Source organism: Chelonoidis abingdonii, chromosome 1 (assembly GCF_003597395.2).
Source record: "Chelonoidis abingdonii isolate Lonesome George chromosome 1, CheloAbing_2.0, whole genome shotgun sequence".
Taxonomy (NCBI): Eukaryota; Metazoa; Chordata; order Testudines; family Testudinidae; genus Chelonoidis; species Chelonoidis abingdonii.
Window position 1 is genome coordinate 364,656,251 of NC_133769.1, and position 20,993 is coordinate 364,677,243.

At 48.7% G+C, this 20,993-nt stretch overlaps 1 protein-coding gene across 1 annotated transcript in view; it reads left to right on the top strand.

Moving 5' to 3' along the window:
* CHRDL2 (chordin like 2) overlaps positions 1-20,993 on the top strand; it is a 75,382-nt gene that overhangs the window by 12,966 nt on the left and 41,423 nt on the right. Inside the window, exons 2-4 of the mRNA XM_032765034.2 lie at positions 12,445-12,557; positions 13,867-13,960; positions 15,392-15,534. Of these exons, the coding sequence (XP_032620925.1) occupies positions 12,445-12,557; positions 13,867-13,960; positions 15,392-15,534 (350 nt within the window). The remainder of the gene's footprint in view (positions 1-12,444; positions 12,558-13,866; positions 13,961-15,391; positions 15,535-20,993) is intronic.

Sequence of the window (20,993 nt, forward strand, 5' to 3'; positions counted from 1 at the left end):
GTGGACTGAAGAATGTATTCTAGCTAACAGGGGCACACCATCTACTGGGCATCCAGACAATAGGTAAAGCGAGCCACCTGGAAGCATTGCCCCATGGCACTGATAGCAGGCCACTCCATCCATAGTAAATAAATAGCTGCCACCGCCTTCCCTCAGGATCCAATAGTGAACAACCCCTCCTCCATGCCCAAAATGCCCAGGGCTTGTAACATGAGTGGAAGACTGGAGATTCTTGGAGATTTTTAAGAACAGGTTAGACAAACACCTGTCAGGTATGGTCTAGATCAGGGGTTCTCAAACATCTCTGCACCACGACCCCCTTCTGACAATAAATATTACTACATGACCCCAGGAGGGGGGACTGAAGCCTGAACCTGCCTGAGCCCCACTGGTCTGGGTGAGGGGGAAAAAAGCTGAAGAAGCCCAAAGGCTTCAGCTCCAGGCAGGGGGGGGCCTGTAACCTGAGTCCCAACATGCAGGGCTGAAACTCTCAGGCTTCAGCCTCAGGTGATGGGGCTCGGGCTTTGGCTTTGGCCCCGGGCTCCAGCAAGTCCAACTCAGTCCTGGTGACCCCATTTTAATCCACTTTGGGATCCCGACCCACAATTTGAGAACTGCTGAACTAGATAATACTTAGCATCAGCGCCAACTTTCCCTGGCGCCGGTGAGGGCTCATGTCCCCTCCCCAGCCCTACCCCATCTCCACCCTTTCCCCGCTTCTGCCCGGACCCCATTCCAACCCCTTCCCCAAAGTCCCCGCTCCAACTCCACCCGCTCCCTGCCCCTATTGGACCCCTTCCCAAAATCCCCGCCCCAGCTCTGCCTCTTCCCCGAGTGTGCTGCGTTCCCCCATCTCTCCCCGTCCTCCCAGCACTTGCCACGCAAATCAGCTGTTTCACGGCACAAGCGCTGGGAGGGAGCCGGGGGAAAAAGCGGGCAGGAGGTGCACCCAGGGGAGGAGATGGAGGCAGAATGGAGGCGGAGGTGAGCTGGGGCAGGGGGGTGGGCGGGAGCTGCCGGTGGCTGCTAAGCATCCACCAATTTTTTCCCATGGGTGCTCCATCCCCGGAGCACACATGGAGTTGACACCTACAATACTTAGTCCTGCCATGAGTGCAGGAGACTGGACTCGATGACCTCTTGAGGTACCTTCCAGTCCTATGACTCTATGATTCTGTAAGATTAACAAATCTCATCTCTGATGGACTGAGGGGCTTGGTGGGGAATCACTGGCTGAGTCTTGCTAGTCTATGCAAGGCATGTCCATTGGAGCCAATGGGAGCAGCGGCAGGGAAGGGACCTGATGCTTTTAAGGTGATCTGTAAATGCTAAGGGCCTGATTCTGCTGTCTCTTACACTGGTGTAAATCTGGAATAACTCCACTGAATGACACCCAGTGAAATTGATGAAAATGAAAGGAGGCGAGTCAGTGTTACTGTTATCACTGCCTGCGAAGACGAAGGGGCTCGAACGGCCATTGCTTTAAACCTTGTGGAGTTGTTTACACTGGCACAAAGAGGGAGTAAAATGCCCCCTCACATAAGGTGGCTGTTCTGTGGCTATCCATGGTGCTACTCAACACGAGCACGGGGATGAGAATCTGGCCCAAACTATTTGTTTTTCACAAAGAATTGTCATCCTCCCAACTCAAGCTCTCTTTCTGCTGGATCCTGCCCCGCTATCATAATCCCGCCCTCTGGTGTCTGCAGGTGGACACCGATCTGGGCACATCTCAGATTTGGCTTTGGGACTTCCTTGCAGGAGGATGCTGGAGCAAGACCTTGTTTAAACATGAGCCCCACTGGGAATTACCATCCCTTGGGCCACATGCTACCCTCCTGCATAAAACAAGCACCCCAAATGCAGTAAGGTAGCAGGTATCATGTAAAGACACAGGTTCTCCTTGCTGGTGAGAAGGGAGGATTTTGTGTGAGTTACGCCAGTGAATCTGCAGAGGAATCCACATAGAACAATATGGACCCTGGGGTACCACTGAGTGGGCCTCTGACCCTCACTTCACTGTGAGGTCTTGGGATTAGGGAGACTTGGAATCATGAGAGCTCAGTGTGTGAGCTTGGACAAGTCACTTAAGTCTTCTGAGTCTCAGTTTCCCCATCTGTAAAATGGGACTAATGATGCTCCTTTGCAAAGTGCTTTGAGCTCTGTGGAGGATAATTGCTACATATTATTCTTGTTCCCCCTGCTGCACAGTCCTATTGGCTTTGGCTTCCAGGACCATACCATTCTACTCTCTCTCCAGCTGGGCTGTGAGCATAGAGGGAAGATGTCCTCATCTGCAAAAGGGAGTTGGCCTGTCCAGCCATTGCTCTCCAGCTCCGGACCCTGACGTGACACCTCCAACCTCTGCAGCCCCAGCTCCACAGATCATCAGAGGGAGGCGCATGGTGGCGCTCTCACTTGTGCTGATTTAAGGGTGAAGGCCGTCCTGTTTTCTCCTCCTTCAGAGGGGGGCATGTGGGTCGCTGTAAGGAAAACCAGCGAAAGCCATTGGAATGGGAAACCAGGTTAGGGTTTTTCATTTGGTACTTAATATTTGAAAGTCTTCGCCATGAAAATCTTCTTTTTGTAAAACAACATGACTTTTGTGAGTGTGTTATTGCTGAAGACGGCAATAAATAAGGAGACTGGAGCCCGAGTGGCAATTTACAGCCACAAATGGCTTTTCGCTCAGAGCAAATTGGGAAGATGTCCAACATTTGACCTATGAAAATGAAATTATTATACTGGCATGGGAAAAAATGATCTGAACCTTGAAGCTTCTAAGCCTCCTCCTTCATTACATCTCTGGATCACCTTTAACCAAACATCCATGCGCTTGTTGCCAACTATGCACTGGAGTGCTGCTGAGATGCGGACAAGTGTCGATGGGTGCCTGAGACTACCAGTTCTTTGTAATTTTAATGGCAGGACCTTTGCAGACATTAATCAGGCTTGCTTTCTAGGGCTGGATTCAAACCAGGGTTCCACTTGTGAAAGACGAGTGATTAAACATTTAAACCATCCAGCCAACTGGCATAGGAAGCCTGCTAGCTTAGCAAAGCTATGTCATATTAAGTTAACTATATTTCTTCATCTTCAGCATAATTCATTAAGATGCTGCAAGAAGGGAAAAATGAAGTTATTATTCACCCTTTTGAAATTATTTTTTTTTTTTTTACTAGTTTCCTGCAGTTGCGTAGATAAACAGAGTCCTTGCGCCATTGGTCATTTGCTCTAAGACCTCGTCGTTCCGAACCATCGGGGTCGGAAAGATGAGTTTGTGGGTTTGTCTGGTTTGGCGTGAGTTATGTGAGTGGTTTTGGAAACTGAACGACCACAGACTTGGAGAGAATGGAGACCCCCAAGGATCCACCCAGAATGCAGTGCAAACCGTCTGCATCAGCACTGAATGCCATTCTGTTTGTAATGGAATTTTCTGCTGTAACTGACAATGCGGCCATTGTATCACATTAAATATGGAACCTAAAGCCTGTTTTTTGTGCAGTCACTTAAGGGACTAACAAAAGGTGGTCTTAACACAGAGGTGGGTTTAATCCTCAGGAAGCTCTAAAATCCACTATGGCTCCTGCGGAGACGCATTCAGATGGAAATAGAGTTGCAATTCAGTGAGGTGAAAGAGGGTTATACTGTGCTTGTAGCTCCATTTTAAAACCCCACTTCTGTCTCTGGTTGGTTCTGTGTAACTGTAGTGCTGTATATACCAGGTATCTCCATGGTCCTGTTCAGTTCAAGGAATCGAGGGCAACTGTGGTTCAATGTCTACCTCTCTTTTTAAGGTACGGTGCAACGGATAAAGGTCATCCACTTTTACCCATCACTGCAGTAAGGTACCTAACTGCCAAATGCTATACCTAGAACAGCAGGATTCATTCAGAAGGGACTTCCACCGCCTTACTAACTGGTCGTTATTACATGTCACAGCAGTGTCTGGAGGCCCCATTGTGATGCTGTTTCCAAACACATGATGAGAGACAGTCCTGGCCTGAAGAGTTCATGTTCCAAATAGAGCGCCAGACAAAGGGTGAGAAGAGAAGTGGAGGTAAAGTGAGTTGGCCAAGGTCATGGGCAGAGCTGGGACTAGAACCAAGTCTTTCCAAGTACCTGACCACCAGCATCTCCACCATATTACCTGGCCTTCCACTGCCAAAGTGCAATTCATAGAATCATAGGACTAAAAGGGACCTTGAGAGGTCATCTACTCCAGCGCCCTGCACTCGTGACAGGACTAAGTATTATTTAGACCAGTGGTCCCCAAACTCTGGGGCATGCCCCACAGGGGCCATGGAGGAACATTTGGGGGATGCATAGTGGGATCTGAGCAGCCCCCACGGGGACAGGGAGGGAGCACCACCCAGTCCCGCTCCAGCCCCTGCTCCGCTCCCAGCCCAGCTCTGCCCCCCTTCCCTCTCCACCCGCAGGTCAACTCTGCCTCTTGCCCCAGCTCCTTCCCCATCCCCAGTTCTGCACCAAGCTCCGCCTTCAGCTCAAGCTCCCATGCTGAGCAGGAATGGGGGGTGGGGGCACAGACAGATTCCATTACTGGTGTGCAGGGGGTGACAGGAAAAGTTTGAGAACCACTGACATACCCCAGTGTCTCTCAACCTGTCCAGGCTACTGTACCACTTTCAGGATTCTGATTTGTCGTGCGTACCCCCAGGTTTCATATTACTTAAAACCTACAAAATCAGACATAAAAATACAAAAATGTCACAGCGCACTATTACTGAAAAAATGCTTATTTTCTCATTTTTACCATATAATTATAAAATAAATCAATTAGAATATAAATATAGTACTTACATTTCAGCGTATAGTATATAGAGCAGTATAAACAAGTCATTGGCTGTATGAAATTTTAGTTTGTACTGACGTTGCTAGTGCTTTTTATGTAGCCTGTTGTAAAACTAGGCAAATACCTAGGTGAGTTGGTGTGTCTCCTGGAAGATCTCTGCATACCCCCAGAGGGCTGAGTAGCCCTGGCTGAGAACCCCTGATCTACACCATCCCTGACAGGTGTTTGTCTAACCTGTTTTTAAAAATCTCCAATGATGGAGATTCCACAACCTCCCTGGGCAATTTATTACAGTGTTTAACCACCCTGACAGTTAGGGAGTTTTTCCCAATGTCCAACCCAAACCGCCCTTGCTGCAATTTAAGCCCATTGCTTCTTGTCCTGTCCTCAGAGGTTAAGGAGAACAATTCTTCTCCCTCCTCCTTGTAACAACCTTTTATGTACTTGAAAACTGTTATCATGTCCCCTTTTGGTCCTCTCTTCTCCAGACTAAACAAACCCATTTTTTTCAATCTTCCGGGCAGGTGCCTTTCTCCAGATACTGTCTTGAGGGGGGGTGCCCAAGCAGAGAAACTGTTCTACACTTTAAGCTGAAAGTGGCAGGATTTGAGCTCATCTTGCTTTCTGCTGGTAGGGGAATGTGCCTACAAGATGTGACACATCCCTCCATGTACAAGGCAGCTACCCTGGCTCAGCTCCCCAGAGCGCAGCACGGGTGTTTGTTCCACAGGGAGGATATAGGGCCAGTTGGGGTGTTATGTCAACGTGTGTGTCATGTGCTGTGGAGCAGAGGAGCTTCCAGCAGAGGACAGGGCAACTCATGGCAGAACAGGTGCTAGGACATTTGAGGAGAAGCAGCAGCCAGGAAGCTCACCTCTGTTCACAAAAAGGGAGGCTGGCTTCTGAGCTGCTGGGCTTTGGGACCAGAGCTGGGTCATTTGTATCCTCCAAAGGTCCCTGCTGCAGCCTAAGGGTGAGATCCTGACGAAGTCAATGCCATTGACTTCAGTAGGCTAGGATTTCACCCCAAGTGCTGAAAGTGCAAGTTTTCAAAGGCACCCAGATCCCGCTGATGGTCAGTGGGGGTTGAGCATTGCGTCTTTGAAAGTGAAGACATCAGTCAGTACCTCCTGGAACCATGGAACAGCCCCAGACTGGGGTAATATTTTAAAGCATTGTAAATCCTTAAAGTGGCATAAGGACTTCAGGTGCCTTATGGCAACACTATCACCTAACCCTCCTTAAATCCTCCTGATGACATAACCTTTTTAATCACCTGAAATATGTAGGGTGGCTTAAGCACTTTTAAACAGCTAATAACATACAGTGACAAATGTGTACTTATTGATGACAGAGCATAAGCCACTCGGTCTCTTAAGACTGCCTGCCTGTTGGCATGCATTGAAGTGGGCATGCTTCTAGCCAGATTCTGATCTCAGTTACGCCAATGTGAATCCAGAGCACTTGCACTGGTTCTCATGGAGAAACTCTAGATTTACACAGGTGTAGCTGAGATCAGTCTGGCTCGGATTAAGTGATCATATCAAACAACGCATGCACACACGTGTAGTATCTTTTACTATACTATAGTAACAGAGATTGAATCACATTTTCTCCTGGCCATATGCAACAGTCAATTTTCAGTCATTCAATATGTCTGTCTTTGGGGAAAATTCTATTCAAGTCAATAAGAGTTTTGCCATAGACTTCAATGGAAGCAGGATATGGGCCCTAGCTTTTAGGCTTCTGCAATATATAGACCTGTGATTTTAATGCTGATTGGACAATGGCTTTTCTCCTGAGGACAATTTCAACTTTTGGTCAAAAACCTAAAAAGCAATTCTCTGTCCAAAAATGTTTGATTTTTCAGGTGGTTTTGGCTGTACTTTTAAAGCCAGAAATTGCCCAAACTGAAAAATGTTTGGCCACAAATTGGAGCATTTTTGATTTTCATTTCTTGGAAACTTTTCCATTTCAAAAAAAAAAAAAAGACACTTTCCACCGCAAAAAATTGTTTTGTCAAAACCCCAATTTTCTGTCAGCACATTTTTGGCCAGCCCTGCTGTGAATATTATTATTTCAGGGTGTATGAAAGAGGGCATTTCAGACACTGGCTCAAAAGTGTGGTGTTCCTGTGCTCTGTTTCCTGCACTGAAATCTAAGTAAACTGGGAGGAAAAAGAGAAGATGAGATTCTAAGCCACTCTCTAGCATTGGAGACAGGCTGCAAACCTGGTATGAGAGAACTGCTGATGATTCTCCCCTGTACATGAGAATCATTTTACAATCTAAGTAGACAAGAGAGGATTACCGGCCCTACAGACAGGGAACTGATGCTTATATGTGACTCGGCCAAGGTCACTCAGGAAGTCTTTGGTAGAGCTGGGAATTGCATGTTGGCCCACCTCAGTCCTACTCCAATGCCTAGTCCCAAGACCATCCTTAACTCTAGTTTACTGAAAGACATTAGTGTTGTATGTGTAAGCAGAGTCTGAATGAGCTCTTCCCCTGACAGCTAGCTGGGAGCGGGAGAGACTTCAGGAGCAAACTGTATTTACAGGAACACACCTACTCCACCTAAGTATCCAGCAGATAGATCTGTGTTGCTCAAAGTGATTGAATTTGGTTGGTGTTGGGTTACAAATCACTTTAGTGCTGTATGCCAGGGTAGTGAGATGCTGTTTTCAATGTTGTTGTCTTTATTGTATGAATAAAGGGAAGCAGAACTGTGCTTAACCTGTCCCAAATAAGGGGGTCACCCTCAGCTTAAAGTACCTTATTAAGCCAGGGGCTCAAATGCCAGAGACCTATGAAAGTAAGAGGGGTGGGGACATGGGTCCTAACCACAAGGTGTGGACTCTTCTTAAGTCTGGTTTAACCAGTTCCTTCTTCCTCTACTGTTTGAAGATAGAGCTAAATAGCCTCCATTAGGAGCCTGCATTATTTTAAGTGCTCAAATAAGAGCTGAAATCACTTGTGGTGAGACAGCATTTTTGCCCAGCCTGCTAAAAGCTGAAAATCACTAGGAGCTGATAACTACTAAGAGACTGACCTGCAGAGGTCACAGCAGGGAGGCAGGTGGCAGCAGAAGGTAAATGACAATCAGCTGGCAGGAGTGGAACAAGTGGCTGGTGGGGCAGCTAGTAGAGAGGAACTGCAGCTGATGAGACGGCCAGACAGACCAAGTGCTAAGATGGCAGAGCAAGCAAGGTGCCTTCTTCCCCGGGTCGGAGGTGAACTCACACAAATGGACCTCTGAACCCTGAGTCCTCATTGACCAAGGACAACCACTGTGAGTGGGATATGGTGAGGGAGCAGAATGGGGCACAGAAAAGGAACGTTTGGTTGTAGAACTCAAGAACACAAGGCGGAAGGCTCTGCCCCATGCACGCTGGGGTGGTGTCCTGCTCATAGTTCTAAGATTATGAATCCTGCTTGTGGCATTTTCCCTAATTAATGTCAGGTGCAGGGGCGGCTCCAGGCACCAGCGCAGCAAGCGCGTGCCTGGGGGCGGCAAGGTGTGGGGGGCGGCCTGCCAATCGCCATGAGGGAAGCAGTTAGGCAGCCTTTGGTGGCATGCCTGCGGGAGGTCTTCCCGCGGCTTCAGCGGGAATTCGGCGGTGGGTACTCTGATGGTGTGGGACGGGCAGATCACCTGCAGAAACACCACTGAATCTGCATGACTAGTGGACTGCCTGCAGGCGTGCCGCCGAAGGCCGCCTGACTGCTGTGCTTGGGCAGCAAAAACCATAGAGCTACCCCATGTCAGATAGCATCCCTCCTTTCATTAAATGTTTTTTCCCTACACTCAGACTCTGTGTTTGCAAGTGGGGAAGTTTTGCCTCTCAGAGGTGCCATGGGATGGTATGTAATTTCTCCAGGTTACTGGGTGGGGGCTCGAGCCGGTTCTGTGTTGTGTTGTTAAAAAGGAACCCCTAGATACTGATCCCAGCCCCGGTTGCTGCCGGCTCCACCTGGCAGAAGAGTTACTTATGGAAGACACAGGAGGTAAGTGTCCCACTCTACTAGGCACTGTGGAGGCCTCAGCTGGAGTACTGTGTCCCGTTTTAGGAAAGATGTGGATAAACTGGAGAGAGTCCAGAGGAGAGCAACACTGTAAACACATGGGACTCACCCCTGAGGCGCCTCCTGCTGGTCATCTAGGGAATTAGCTCTTTGACCCAGGAGCACCCTTTTGAGCTCCTGGCTCCCAGCCTCTTTATACAGGCCAGCTGTGGCCTGATTGGGGCATGGCCACAGCTGTGGCTGTTTCCCCAATCAGCTGAGGCTTGCTGCTTTTCTAGCAGCAGCCCCCTCGCTGTCTCAGCTCTCTCCGAGGGCTGATTTCAAGCTCTTCAGGGCACGAGCAGGTGACCACCCCACTACAAATACAAATAATAAAAAAGTTTAGAAAACCTGATCTGTGAAGAAAGGCTGAAAAAACTGGGCATGTTTAATCTTGAGAAAAGAAGACTGAGAGGGGCACTTGATAAGTCTTCAAATCTGTTAAGGGCTGTTATAAAAAGGATGGTGATCGATTGTTCTCCATGTGCACTGAAGGTAGGTCAAGAAGTGGCTTAATCTGTGTCACGGGAGATTTAGGTTAGATATCGGGAAAAACTTTCTAATGATGCGGATAATTAAGATCTGGAACAGGCTTCCCCAGAAGGCTGTGGAATCCCCTTCACTGGAGGTTTTTAAGAACAGGTTGGACAAACAGCTGCCAGGGATGGTCTGTGTATACTGGGTCCTGACTAATTGTGAAGGGATGGAGTAGATGACCTCTCGAGGTCCCTTGCAGCCCTACATGTCTATGGTTCTATGACTGTAGCATATCCAACTCTTGGAATACAGTAATTTACCTGTGTACATTTTGGGACTGATTCTGATCCCATTTACACTAATCTAGCTCCCTTGACTTCAGTGGAGTTACTCCTAGTTTAGGTCCTTTCTGTTTTCCCTTCCATGTCCTTTCCATCCTTTGCTTTATCCCATTCAGTTTCACCCATCTTGATACTTTTAATACAGGCCAGCTGACTGGGACATGACCACAGCTGTTTAGAAAACCGGACCCACTTCTTCAAAAGGGGCCTTTACTTGTGAGTGTCCCAAGTTGCAGGGTAGTTTGAGACACTGCAGCTACTCTTACGTGATACCCATTGCTGACGTTAAACCTTAATCGTCTCAAGGAAATCCGTAGGAGCGAGGGGGTCGGAATATAGCCCCTTTCTAAAAAGACACTGATGAGGGAAAAATTCTTCCCTGAAAACGTCAGGGGATGGTAAATTAACCATCACCGCTTGTGGTATCCTGGAGCACTAACACCATTTATCTACCACTACTATTATTTGTGTCACAGCAGCAGCTAGATGCCCTCGCTAAGATCAGGGCCCCATTGTGCTCACTACTGTATGACCTCACAGTCAGTGCCAGTCTACAGAGACAGCTGAAACGTAACAACCTTCAGCTAAAAGTGGTTTCAGATCGCTCGACTGATGTGAAACAGCCACGAGCCAGAAGGCTACACTGACAAATGGTCCCACAGCTGCAAGGCTCCTTTTACCATCCCACAGCACAGAATTCTCTTTACATGGAGACCAGTGCTGGGCCAAATTCACCTGCACTCATTGAAGACAGTGGAATAACCCAAGGGATGAATTTGGTCCAACTCCAGTTAAGTCCTTAGAGTGATGCCAGGGATGGATCTGGCCCACTACATTTAAATCTACAGCTACTTCACAGCATGTTATGGGATGGAGTCAGAGATCAGTTTCCCAATCTCAGCAACTCTCACTCCCACAGACGTTCACATTGGCAGAGACTGGCTGGTTCTGCCAAGAAATTCTTGGGGGGATGGAACTGAAGAGCTAGGCTGACTGAAGAGCTAGTTTGATCCCTGGTAAGGCCTGTCTCTGCTGAGGGCACATATGGCGCAAATGATCAGACAAAGGTCTGCACTGTACACAGAAGTGAGAAGGTCCCAGTGGTTTGCGACTGCTTCTGAAAAGGGGCTGGGAGAATTATCACGGGTTTAGAGATACAAGTCAGGACTCTTTTGTTCCCAGTGTGTCAGTGATTATACCCACCTACCTCAGAGGGGGTGTTTGGAGACCTTAACTGCTTGTCCAGAGCTTCGTAGCTGCACAGCACCAGTCTTTATAGAGGCTGAGGCAGCTGAAGTTTTACTTTCATAAAGTGGCTTTTCTGAAGACGTGTTGTTTCCTCAAAATATTCTGATTTTTTGACCAAAAAGCACTAAAAATGAAACCACAAAAATAGAGAATAATAAAAAAAAAAAATCCCCCTCCCCAGAAATTTTCAGAACCGAAAAACCCTGAAAATTGTTCAGTTTTTCATTATTTGTTTTTTCTTCAAGGAAAACTTGAAATTTTTTGAGGAAAAATTTCCATGAAAGCAAAACCATTTTCATTTTTGTCTACATATTTTGCAAAAAAACCTCAATGTTTTTTCAGCTGGCTCATCTGTTCCTATCTTGCTTTTTCATCTGCCCTCTGTCCTCCTGTTTCTCTCACAGTATTGCCAACCCCAAATGTTCAAAAATCATGAGTCAGGCTCGCCAAATATCATAAGATTGGCTTTAAAATCATGAGATTATGGAAAAATAATCGATTTGGGTTGTTTTGGGTTTTTTTTGCCTTCTGCTTTTTGAAACTTTACGGGGCACTGGGGTCACATTTTGAAGCTTCCTCCACCGCCACGAGGGCTAGAAATTTACTTTAAGAATGAAGGCTGAAATCGTTATATGTTCACATGACTCCAGGAGCTGGGGCTTAAAGGAAAGCAATTATCATGAGTCTCATGACAAAATCATGAGAGTTGGCAACAAAGCGTCTCACTCGCTGTCTGGATTAAACCTTGCATGTCCTGCAAGCTGTGACACGCTGAAGTTGACTCTGTTCTGGACACGTGTCCCAGACTGTAACACTGATGGCCTGTACATAATGCCATCTCAGCTCTCTCTGCCTGACACCTTATCCTGGCGGTGCTGCTGGCAACCCAGCACGGGGCATCCGAGATGAGAAAGGGAGAAAAACAGAGCTTGTTGGAACATTGCCAATGAAATGAAATTTCACCACAAAATGTTGTTTCACTGAAGCCTAAACGTTGTACAGCGATGTTGGAGTGACAAGGTGGGTGAGGTAATATCTTCTATTGGACCAACTTCTGTAGGTGAGGTAAAAGATATTACCTCACCCACCTTGTCTCTCTAATATCCTGGGACTGACACAGCTACAACAAACACTGCGTTCATCCAGAGATGTATTGGTTTCAACAGTGTCTGGTTAAAAAAAAGACTGATGTTGCATGGCTGGGTCGTTAAGGCCTGACCTGGGATGTGGGAGACTTAAGTCCCTGCTGTGCCTGATTTAGAGCGATCTGGGATGGAAAACTCTGTTCTGAAGCAGACAGAGCAAGGACTTCAATGTGAGTGTCCCATGGGTCAGTGCCCGGACCACCAGGTTACACACTCTGAATCAAAAAGCTCAGGTTTGCATCTTAACATGGACGCTAGGAAGTATTGGCTCAGCTCTGCCGATCGACTGGGGAAGGAGGATGCATTTCCAAGAGCACTCCCTTCTCATGCATAACATCCATCTGTTTGATTTTCAGGTCCAGATATGTTCTGTGATTTTAATGGCAAGAAGTATGGTCCAGGAGAGAGCTGGCATCCCTACTTGGAACCTCAGGGGCTGACGTACTGCATCCGATGCACCTGTTTGGAGGTATAGCTTCACAGTCTAATCTGTCATGCTGATCTACAGTATGAGAACAGGTGTCAATGGTGCTGTTACCAGACTTGTTTATAGTGGGCCACTGGGCATTAACCTTTCTTTGGAGGCCTTTAATCTGTCCAGTTATGGTGGAAAACTCTATCAAAGAGAAGGGTCTTGCAATTCTATTAAGGGTGACCCGCTGCTGGATTAGCCTAATCCTTTTTGGAAACTCATTCCACAACCGAATCCCCCGGATGACGAAGCTTTATCACTGGCTCTCACAGCTTTGTAAGCTGCATTGTCCCAGAGGTGGGAAGCCAGGTTGGTGGATTATGGGTGGAGATGTGGTAGGGCCCTGACCCATTGAGGGCTTTGATGCTCAGGGACAAGGCCCTGGACTTGCAATGGAAGTGGACTGGGAGCTAATGGAGGGAGTGGAGTACAGGGGGTGATGGCCTTGCAGAAGCCCATCTTGCTGAGGAGACTAGCTGTGTACTGTACAAGCTGGAGCTTCTGCATTTTCTCCCATGTTCAGTCCTCCTAGACATAGGAAGATCCTGTCTAGAGTGACAAACACGTGGGTCCCTGGGGCCAGGGCCAGGAGCAAAGGGTGACATTCCCCAAAGAAGACTGAGGCTCCATTGTGCTAAGCCCTGCACAAACACATAAGAGAGAATCCCATAAACCTGAGCATCCAAATAGGCATAAGAACATAAGATGACCATCTAGCTCAGTATCCTGCCATCTGACAGCGGCCAATGTCAGATGCCCTAGAGGGACTGAACAGAAAATCATCAGGTGATCCATCCCCAGCTTCTAGCCAAGGATGGGAGGGGAAGCAGCACCACAGAGATAGGAAGTCCCTGGCCTAAGGTCACAGGCAGAGTGAGGAGTAGATCTTAGGTCTCCTGAGTCCCACAGCAGTGCCCCAGTTACAAGACCACGGAGCCTATTGGACCAGATCAACTTAGTGAAGAGCCAAGCAGTGCTAAGGCTTTGCACCGTTTGGATGAACAGGGAGATCTGACAGGATCGGTGGATGGGGCAGAACATTTGCAGGCCAGATGGCCCCTCTAGTAACTGGTTAGACAGTCTCATAATCATTGTATATGTCAAGGATCATACGCTGGTTAGCAGCTTGTGGTGCTACCCAACAATTTAAATACAATGATCCAGACTTTAAGATGGGGTAAGTCAGCCTAGTGCCTTCCACTTCTGGCTCAGTCCAAAAGGCCAGATAAGGCAGCATCTTCATAAAGGCCTGCGGGGGGAAGGATTTTTGTCCCTGAGAAGCCCTGTTCTCTCTCCCTGCAAACAGAATGTGAATGTGAGCTGTTACCAAATCCAGTGCCCAGCCCTGCATTGCGTAAAACCTGTCACTGACCCGCAGCAGTGCTGCCCTCGCTGTGCAGGTAAGTGGATTTCTGGAGCAGATTTCTTCGTTCCACATTTCTGTTTCTCTGGGAGCTCGATTTCTGTAGACGCTTCTGCTTTTGGACAGTGAGGGCGTGAGGAAAACAGGAATCATAACGATGCTCTGCACTTATAACACTGTTCTTAGCTCTAAATATTTATATTAGGAGAGGGTCCAAAAGCCCAATCGGGAATGGGGCTCCCGTGCGCAGGGATCTGTATAAACCCAGAAGAACCAATGCCCAATAGGGCCAATGCCCAGTAGAGCCAGATCACTGACTGCTGTCAGCACAGGACATTGATGGAGCTGTGCCAATTTCACCAGCTGAGGGGCTGGCGCACAGAGCCCCTTTTACCCCCAGCAATGTCAAAACACTTGGTGAAAGCAGGCAAAAATTGTTGTCCCCATTTCACAGCAGCGCAGGGTGGCCCTGAGACCTGCTCACAGTGAGGCAGGGCTGGAAATCGCTCCTGGATCACATGATTTTTTGCAGGGAGGCAGTGGGCACACGGCCACCCAAGAGAGGCTGAACTGGGTGCGCAGAGCCAGGTGCCGGTCTCCTGCATTAATTCTGCGATGAAGAGACACCCTTTGCCTCTCTGTTCCAGTGTATCCCTCTGCAAAGTGGAGACCATCTCACGGGGGGCCTGGGATTATTGTGTGTAACAAGCTTTTGTGGCCTCAGAGGAACGTCGCTGTAGATGTGCAAACTATTATTATTTCACCTCACTATTTGAAACAGATGTGCCGTCTGGGCCGTTGTGTGAAAGATGGGAAAATGTGGAAATCTGAGCCAAACCCTGCAAACTCTGTTGGTTTTCATCACTCCCCGCTCCAAGCTTATAGCACTGCATTGTGGCTCAGACAATGTGCTCACATAGGAATGGATGTGGGGTGTTAAGAATCCTCCCTTACGCTTGTGTGCAGGCTACCCAGGGCAGATGGGCCACATCTGGTGCATTGGTGGGGGTAGGGGACAGAATCCAGGCTCCCCTCATTCCCTGCCCTCCGTCCCTGCATTGTGGGGAAGAACATGCTACCGGGGCAGGAAAGCAGCCTCTCACTACCCTCTGAAGCCAGGGGGGAGAAGGGGAAGGAATGTGGCTTTCTTATCCACCAGTCCTTCCCTTCTACTGTGGCATGTCTTTGGCAATCTAATTCTAATTTTAAGATGAACAATAATCTCACAGAGAGGCAGAGCAAACTGTCTTTATGGGCTCCCTTCCAGGCTAGATCCGGGGCAGGGGGACGGCTGATAAAAGTATTCCTTGTTTACATCTCCCCTGGAAGACGGTCCTAGCTTCCCATTATTCAGAGCAGTGTCAGTGGAGTGGATCTGTTTAGCGTCAGGGTTTCGGGTCCTGCATGCTGGGCCTGGGAAGTGACGAGACTCAACGGAGCTGTTGCTGTTCCTCCTCTCCCCCTGTAGAGCCGCACACGCCGTCTGGTCTCCGGGCGCCTGTGAAGTCTTGCCAGTACAACGGGACAACCTACCAACCAGGGGAGATGTTTACAACAAGCGAACTCTTCCCTTCTCGGCAGCCAAATCAGTGTGCACAGTGCAGCTGCTCTGTAAGCTATTTTTGAATCAAAGGGAATTGCAATGCTTTATCTGTTAGACGGGCATGGGTTTGAAGGGGGAGGACGTGGTCAGGGAGTGCCAATCTTTGTACAGCAGTATCACAATAATCTGACCAGCTATTCCAGCTCAGCTCCGTAAGGGGTGCTCCCACTGGTCACGGCTGGCCTGGCAATGTTATTCCCCAGGAGCTGATTCTGGTAGCCATCCCCATGTTGAATAGTACTTCGCTCCATGAGTCGTCCTGTTGGCTTCTGTAGGACTATTCAGTGGGGTCAAGTAGTGTGTCAGAGCCTGTCCCTTTGGATAGGAATTCTGCTCTTATGCTGTTGTAAACTGGTAGCTCTTCCACTGCAGTCAATGGAGTCACAATGGAGTGTAACCTTTCTGCCCCTCTGAGTTGGCAGCAACAAGGGCCGGGTTCAGTATCCAGGGGTTCCATTGCAATAACACAATGCAAAACTGGCTCGAGCCCCCACCCAGTGACCTGGGACAATTACATACTACCCCCCTGGGCCCCTCTAGGAGGCAATACTTCCCTACTTGCAAGCACGGAGCCCGAGTGTAGCAAAATCCTTTTAATAAAGGAGGGAAACAGTGCGGCATCACGTTGAGAGAACACCACAAACAGAATTATACACAAAACCATAAGCAAAAAACCCACTCCAAATACGTTTGGCAATGTCTTTTCCCCCTCTTAAGGTCTTAAGTCCAATCACCTCAAAGTCCAACACACCAAAAGTCTCTGTTTCTGGTCAGTGCCACCCCAGAGTTCAAAAGTTTATCTGCAGAGTTTCTCCTCCCCCCACCCAGCCTGGGTGGAAATGGGGGGGCATACACAGGGTGTTAAGGGCACCTTACGTGGGCCAGGGCCAACTGCTCTGCCTCTCCGTGGAGTTCTGCTGCAGCCTTCACCACGACCAGCTCCACTCCACCAGCTGTGCCACTCTCAGCCAACCCTGCAAAAACCGCTCCACTCCGCTCACTGTTCCATTGACGTGCTCCAACGTGGCTGCAAACTGCTCCCGCCCTCTCCGTGGGTTCTGTTGCAGCCTTCACCACGACCAGCTCCACTCGACTCCACCAGCTGTGCTGCTCCTCAGCCGATCTGTGAGCCGCTCCGCAACCGCTCCGCTCGCTCTTCCATGGGCTGCTCTCAACGTGCTGCAAACTGCTCTGCTCTGCCCTGCCAGCCGCTTCGATAGATCTTCAGCTCCCCACTAGTTAACATGGCACTCAGTGATCTCAGCATAGTAAGCTTAGCTCTTTTAGTGGTTTCAGCTTGTAGTAGGGGAGCCCAGGTGCTGGTGCACCATTGGCCCAACATGAATTCAGCTCAGCAGCCTCTAGATGGATTCCTAATGGATTCAAAATTAGCTCTGCTCTTCAACAGTGGAGAGAGGAGGATGTGCAATTGGTGTTCCAGGCCCTCAAAAGGGGGCCCATACCAGCACGCATGCACCAGTCCCCAACCTGTCTCAATTCACTGGGTTTTGGCACCCATGTCCCTTGTCTAGCAAGGGATGTCTCATCTGATGGTGAGACATCTCTGTCACAAAGCAGTCCCACAGTTCCTCATCCACACAACCAGGGCGACAACACTCCACTCCTCCTGCCCCAACAACAAAGAAACTGGGGATCCCAGAGCTGTCAAAACAACCATCTCAGGCTATCACGGGCCACGCTAGGCAGGGTGGATGTGCCAATGCAAATACCTGAAATTCCCTTCCACACTCCCCACAGTTCACCACCAGATGTCAGGGCAGAGTCCATCCTGATTCCGCTTACATCCTCCCCCCAGCCGAGAATTTGTTGTCCCAACAAATCACATTCCCTACTATACCAACTCACTGGTCCCCTCCAAAGGGCCTCAGATAGTCCACTTTAGCTTCCACAAACCTATGTACTAAATGTATTGGCTCCTCACTAGTCACCCCAGGTGCATCATAAGTTAACCATTTCACTGGTCTTCTTACCCTGTCTCGCCGATTGAGAATCTCTGTGGTAGGGGGGACATCCTCTTGAGTGACAGATGGAGAGGTTTCCTGTGAGGTCCCCTCGGATACTGCCATAGGCCCCTGCATTTCTAGTTCTAACAGTGGAGGGTTGAAGGTGCTCAGGACATCCTCCATCTGTATGTCGCCACTGTCCAATAACCTGTGTATGTCATCACACGGGGGTCCCACCAGTGGCTCAGGAGTGTCAGGAATGGACCTAAATGCTTCTGCCATAGGGTTTAGGGCGGAAGAGGAGGTGCTTTCTTTTGATTCAGCTGATCCAAGACTGAAATCTTGTCTTCATCCCAGGATACACCATGGTTGTTTCTTCCTCCTCAGACTCACTGTTAGATGTGCTGAGTAGGGGTATGTTAGCTGCAGGAGGCCGGCTGTCCACGTTGGAGGGCAGCTTTGGTACAGCACCTTTATTCTGCCCAGTTGCCCTGTTGTGGCCCATCTCATAAGGGATGCCTACCAATTCCCCCACAGGGAGCAAAAGGTTTCTATGCACAGTCTTTGTCTGCCCTGGACCCTCTTCAGGTTTGATCTTGTAGACTGGCGCAGGTCTCCTAGCTTTCCATCACCAAGTAAGGTATGCCTTCCATCTGTCAGCTATCTTGTGTTTGCCAGCAATACCCAAATTTCGCAGCAGGACTCTGTCCCTGCTGGAGCTCTTGCAGACGTACCCTAGCATCTATCGATGTTTGTTGCGGTCTGCATTCTTCGAGCTGAGATGTAGCTAAGTGATAAGCATCCCGCAGCTTTTCTCGTAGTCGGGATACATATTGGCTGATGGGTTTCATAGCTATTCTACCTCTGATACACCAAAGCACAGGTCTATGGGTAGTCTTGGTTCTCGCCAAACATCAAAAGATATGGGTGACTCTGTAGCATCGTTCTGTGGCATTGGTAGGCGTGCACCAGAAGTGCAACATGTTGGCTCCAGTTGCCTTCTGCTCTGGCCGCAAAGTCCCTAACATATCTAATAGGGTCAGTTGAACCTCTCTGGCTGAGGTCACTTGCGGGTGATAAGGCGTTGTCCTCAACTTTTTAATTCCTGCTACTCTGCACCTCCTTCAGAAGGTGACTCTCAAAGTCTTGTCCCTGATCCGTGTGTATCTGGCTGGAATCCATAAACTGAGTAATATTTTTCCCACAGTACTCGAGCGACAGTGGGTGGCCCTCTGATCAGGTGTGGATTGCCTGCGCATATCGTGTTAATGGTCCGGTCACTATAGAATGTTCCCAATATTCCTCTTGTCTACTTCTAAAGACAAGAATCAGTGCAAACCAGCTCCACAGGTTTGTTTGCTGGTGATGTTCTTCAGATATGCAGGCCCTTGTGGGCGAGTTTCCTTGAACACATCGAGTGCAGGTCTCACATTTCCTGTGAACATCTTCAGTCATCTGGGACCAATAGAACCTACTGCAAATAAGTTCCAGGTCCTCTCCATCCCTAAATGTCCAAAGTCATCATGCAGGGCCCTCATGGCCAGGGCTCTGTACTCTTTTGGCAGCACTAGTTGATTCGTGCTTTGTAGAGGGTGCTGTGTCACGCAGTGTAGCACTCCTGAATCAGTTTTAGTTTGGTCCATTCTCTCAATAGTAGTTTACCCTCCAGGTTAGGTGGGACAACCGCAGCTGGGCCTCGCCCTTCCTTTTGGCAAGTAATGTATCATGAATGTCATATCTTGCAGCTGGGCTCCTGCCAGTTCAGCGCATTGAGCATGGGGCAAAGGGAGATTGGTCCAAAGCGATATATTTCACTGAAGCAGAAGACACGCATTCAGGGGCAGCCCAAAGCTTCAGCAACACATCCATGAAGGCTCTCATGGGCCTCTGACTCTTGGCGACTCACACTGCAAATAAGCTCTCACTCCATCCGTGGTATCACAGCAACTCCTGGTGCTGTGGACGCCTGGACAATGCATCTGCATTACATTGCTTCTCCCAGATCGGTATTGAATGCTGAAGTCATAGCTAGCCCAAAGCAGCCACCCATCTTTGCCCTGTAGCATCCGTTTAGCACTTGTTAACACATTAAGTCAGTGGGTTGTGTCTGTCCACACCTGGAACGGCACCCATACAAGTAGTCTCGAAATTCTCAGTTGATGGCCCATTTCAAGGCCAAGAACTCCAGCTGTGTGGGTGGATAGCGGCTTTCCTATCAGACAGTCCTCGGCTGGCAAAAGCTACAGGTTTTACGCTTGCCTTCACCTCTGGTACAGTACTGCCCCAGACCTCCAAACTGGCATCAGTATGCAGATAAATGGCTGCTTGGGTCAGCAAGACTAGGAGTGGGGCATGAGTTAGGCAAGTAATGATTTCTCCAAAAGCTCTTTCACATCTCCATCCCATCGTGGCCCAAATGGTTAGAAAGGCCATAGTGTCTCTGCACAGAAGACCCCTTATTCTGGTCTTAGATTTGTTCTTGCTGGACTGATATCCCTGATAAGATCATTGAGGAGGTTTTAGAATTGTAGCATAGTTTTCACAGATCTGCGTAGTAGCCACTAAACCCAAGGAGGTCTTGAGTTCTCTTAGGATTGCTTGGACATGGCCATGTAGTATGCTTCTATTTTTATCGGATCAGTACTCACACTCTGTGGGACACGATGTGACCCACATACTTCACTGAGGTCTGCAGAAAGCTTCAAACCATAATCCGTCCAACCTATCAAGCACTTAAGAATCTTTTCTTCATGCTCCTTCCAAAGTTCTTCCAACACAATCAGGTCATCCAAATAAACTAAATTTGCAGTAAATTCATATCTCCCACAGCTTTCTCCATAAGATGTTGAAATGTGCAGGTGCTCCAGAATCCCTTGGGCATGCGTTCAAACTGATAAAACCCTAATGGGCAGATGAAGACTGTCTCTCTCCTTATCTTTCTTCAACCAAGATCTTGGTTAGTATTCCATTTCCGAGACCAACACAGAGAATCACTTGGCTTTCCCAGCAAACAGTCTAAGCATCTTGGACTCGAAGCATTGTGTACTTGGTCCAACCACAGTTATGGCGGGTTTAGGTGTAGGTAGTCAATACTGTGACAAAGTTCCTCTCTACTTTGGTGGGTCCTGCACTTAATTGGGTGGATTTGTTCTTTCACCTCAGTGATCTTCCCCTTCTTGGTGGAACCCACAGTCATGGGTTCAGCTCCTTCCTGTGTTCGATCAGGAGTTGGGAGGTTTGGGGGGAACCGGCCGGCCTGCCTCTACTCCAGGTTCCAGCCCAGGGCCCTGTGGAGCGCGCGTCGTATAGTGCCTCTGGTAACAGCTGGCATGACAGCTACAAACTCCCTGGGCTACTTTCCCTTGGCCTCCTCCAACACCTTCTTTATCTTCACCACAGGACTTCCTCTGATAACTGTTGTCCTCCTCAATCCCCAGCAGACACTCTCTCACTCTCATCCTTGCCTTCTTGGCTTCCAGCTCCTCAAACACGCTCCTTTCTCC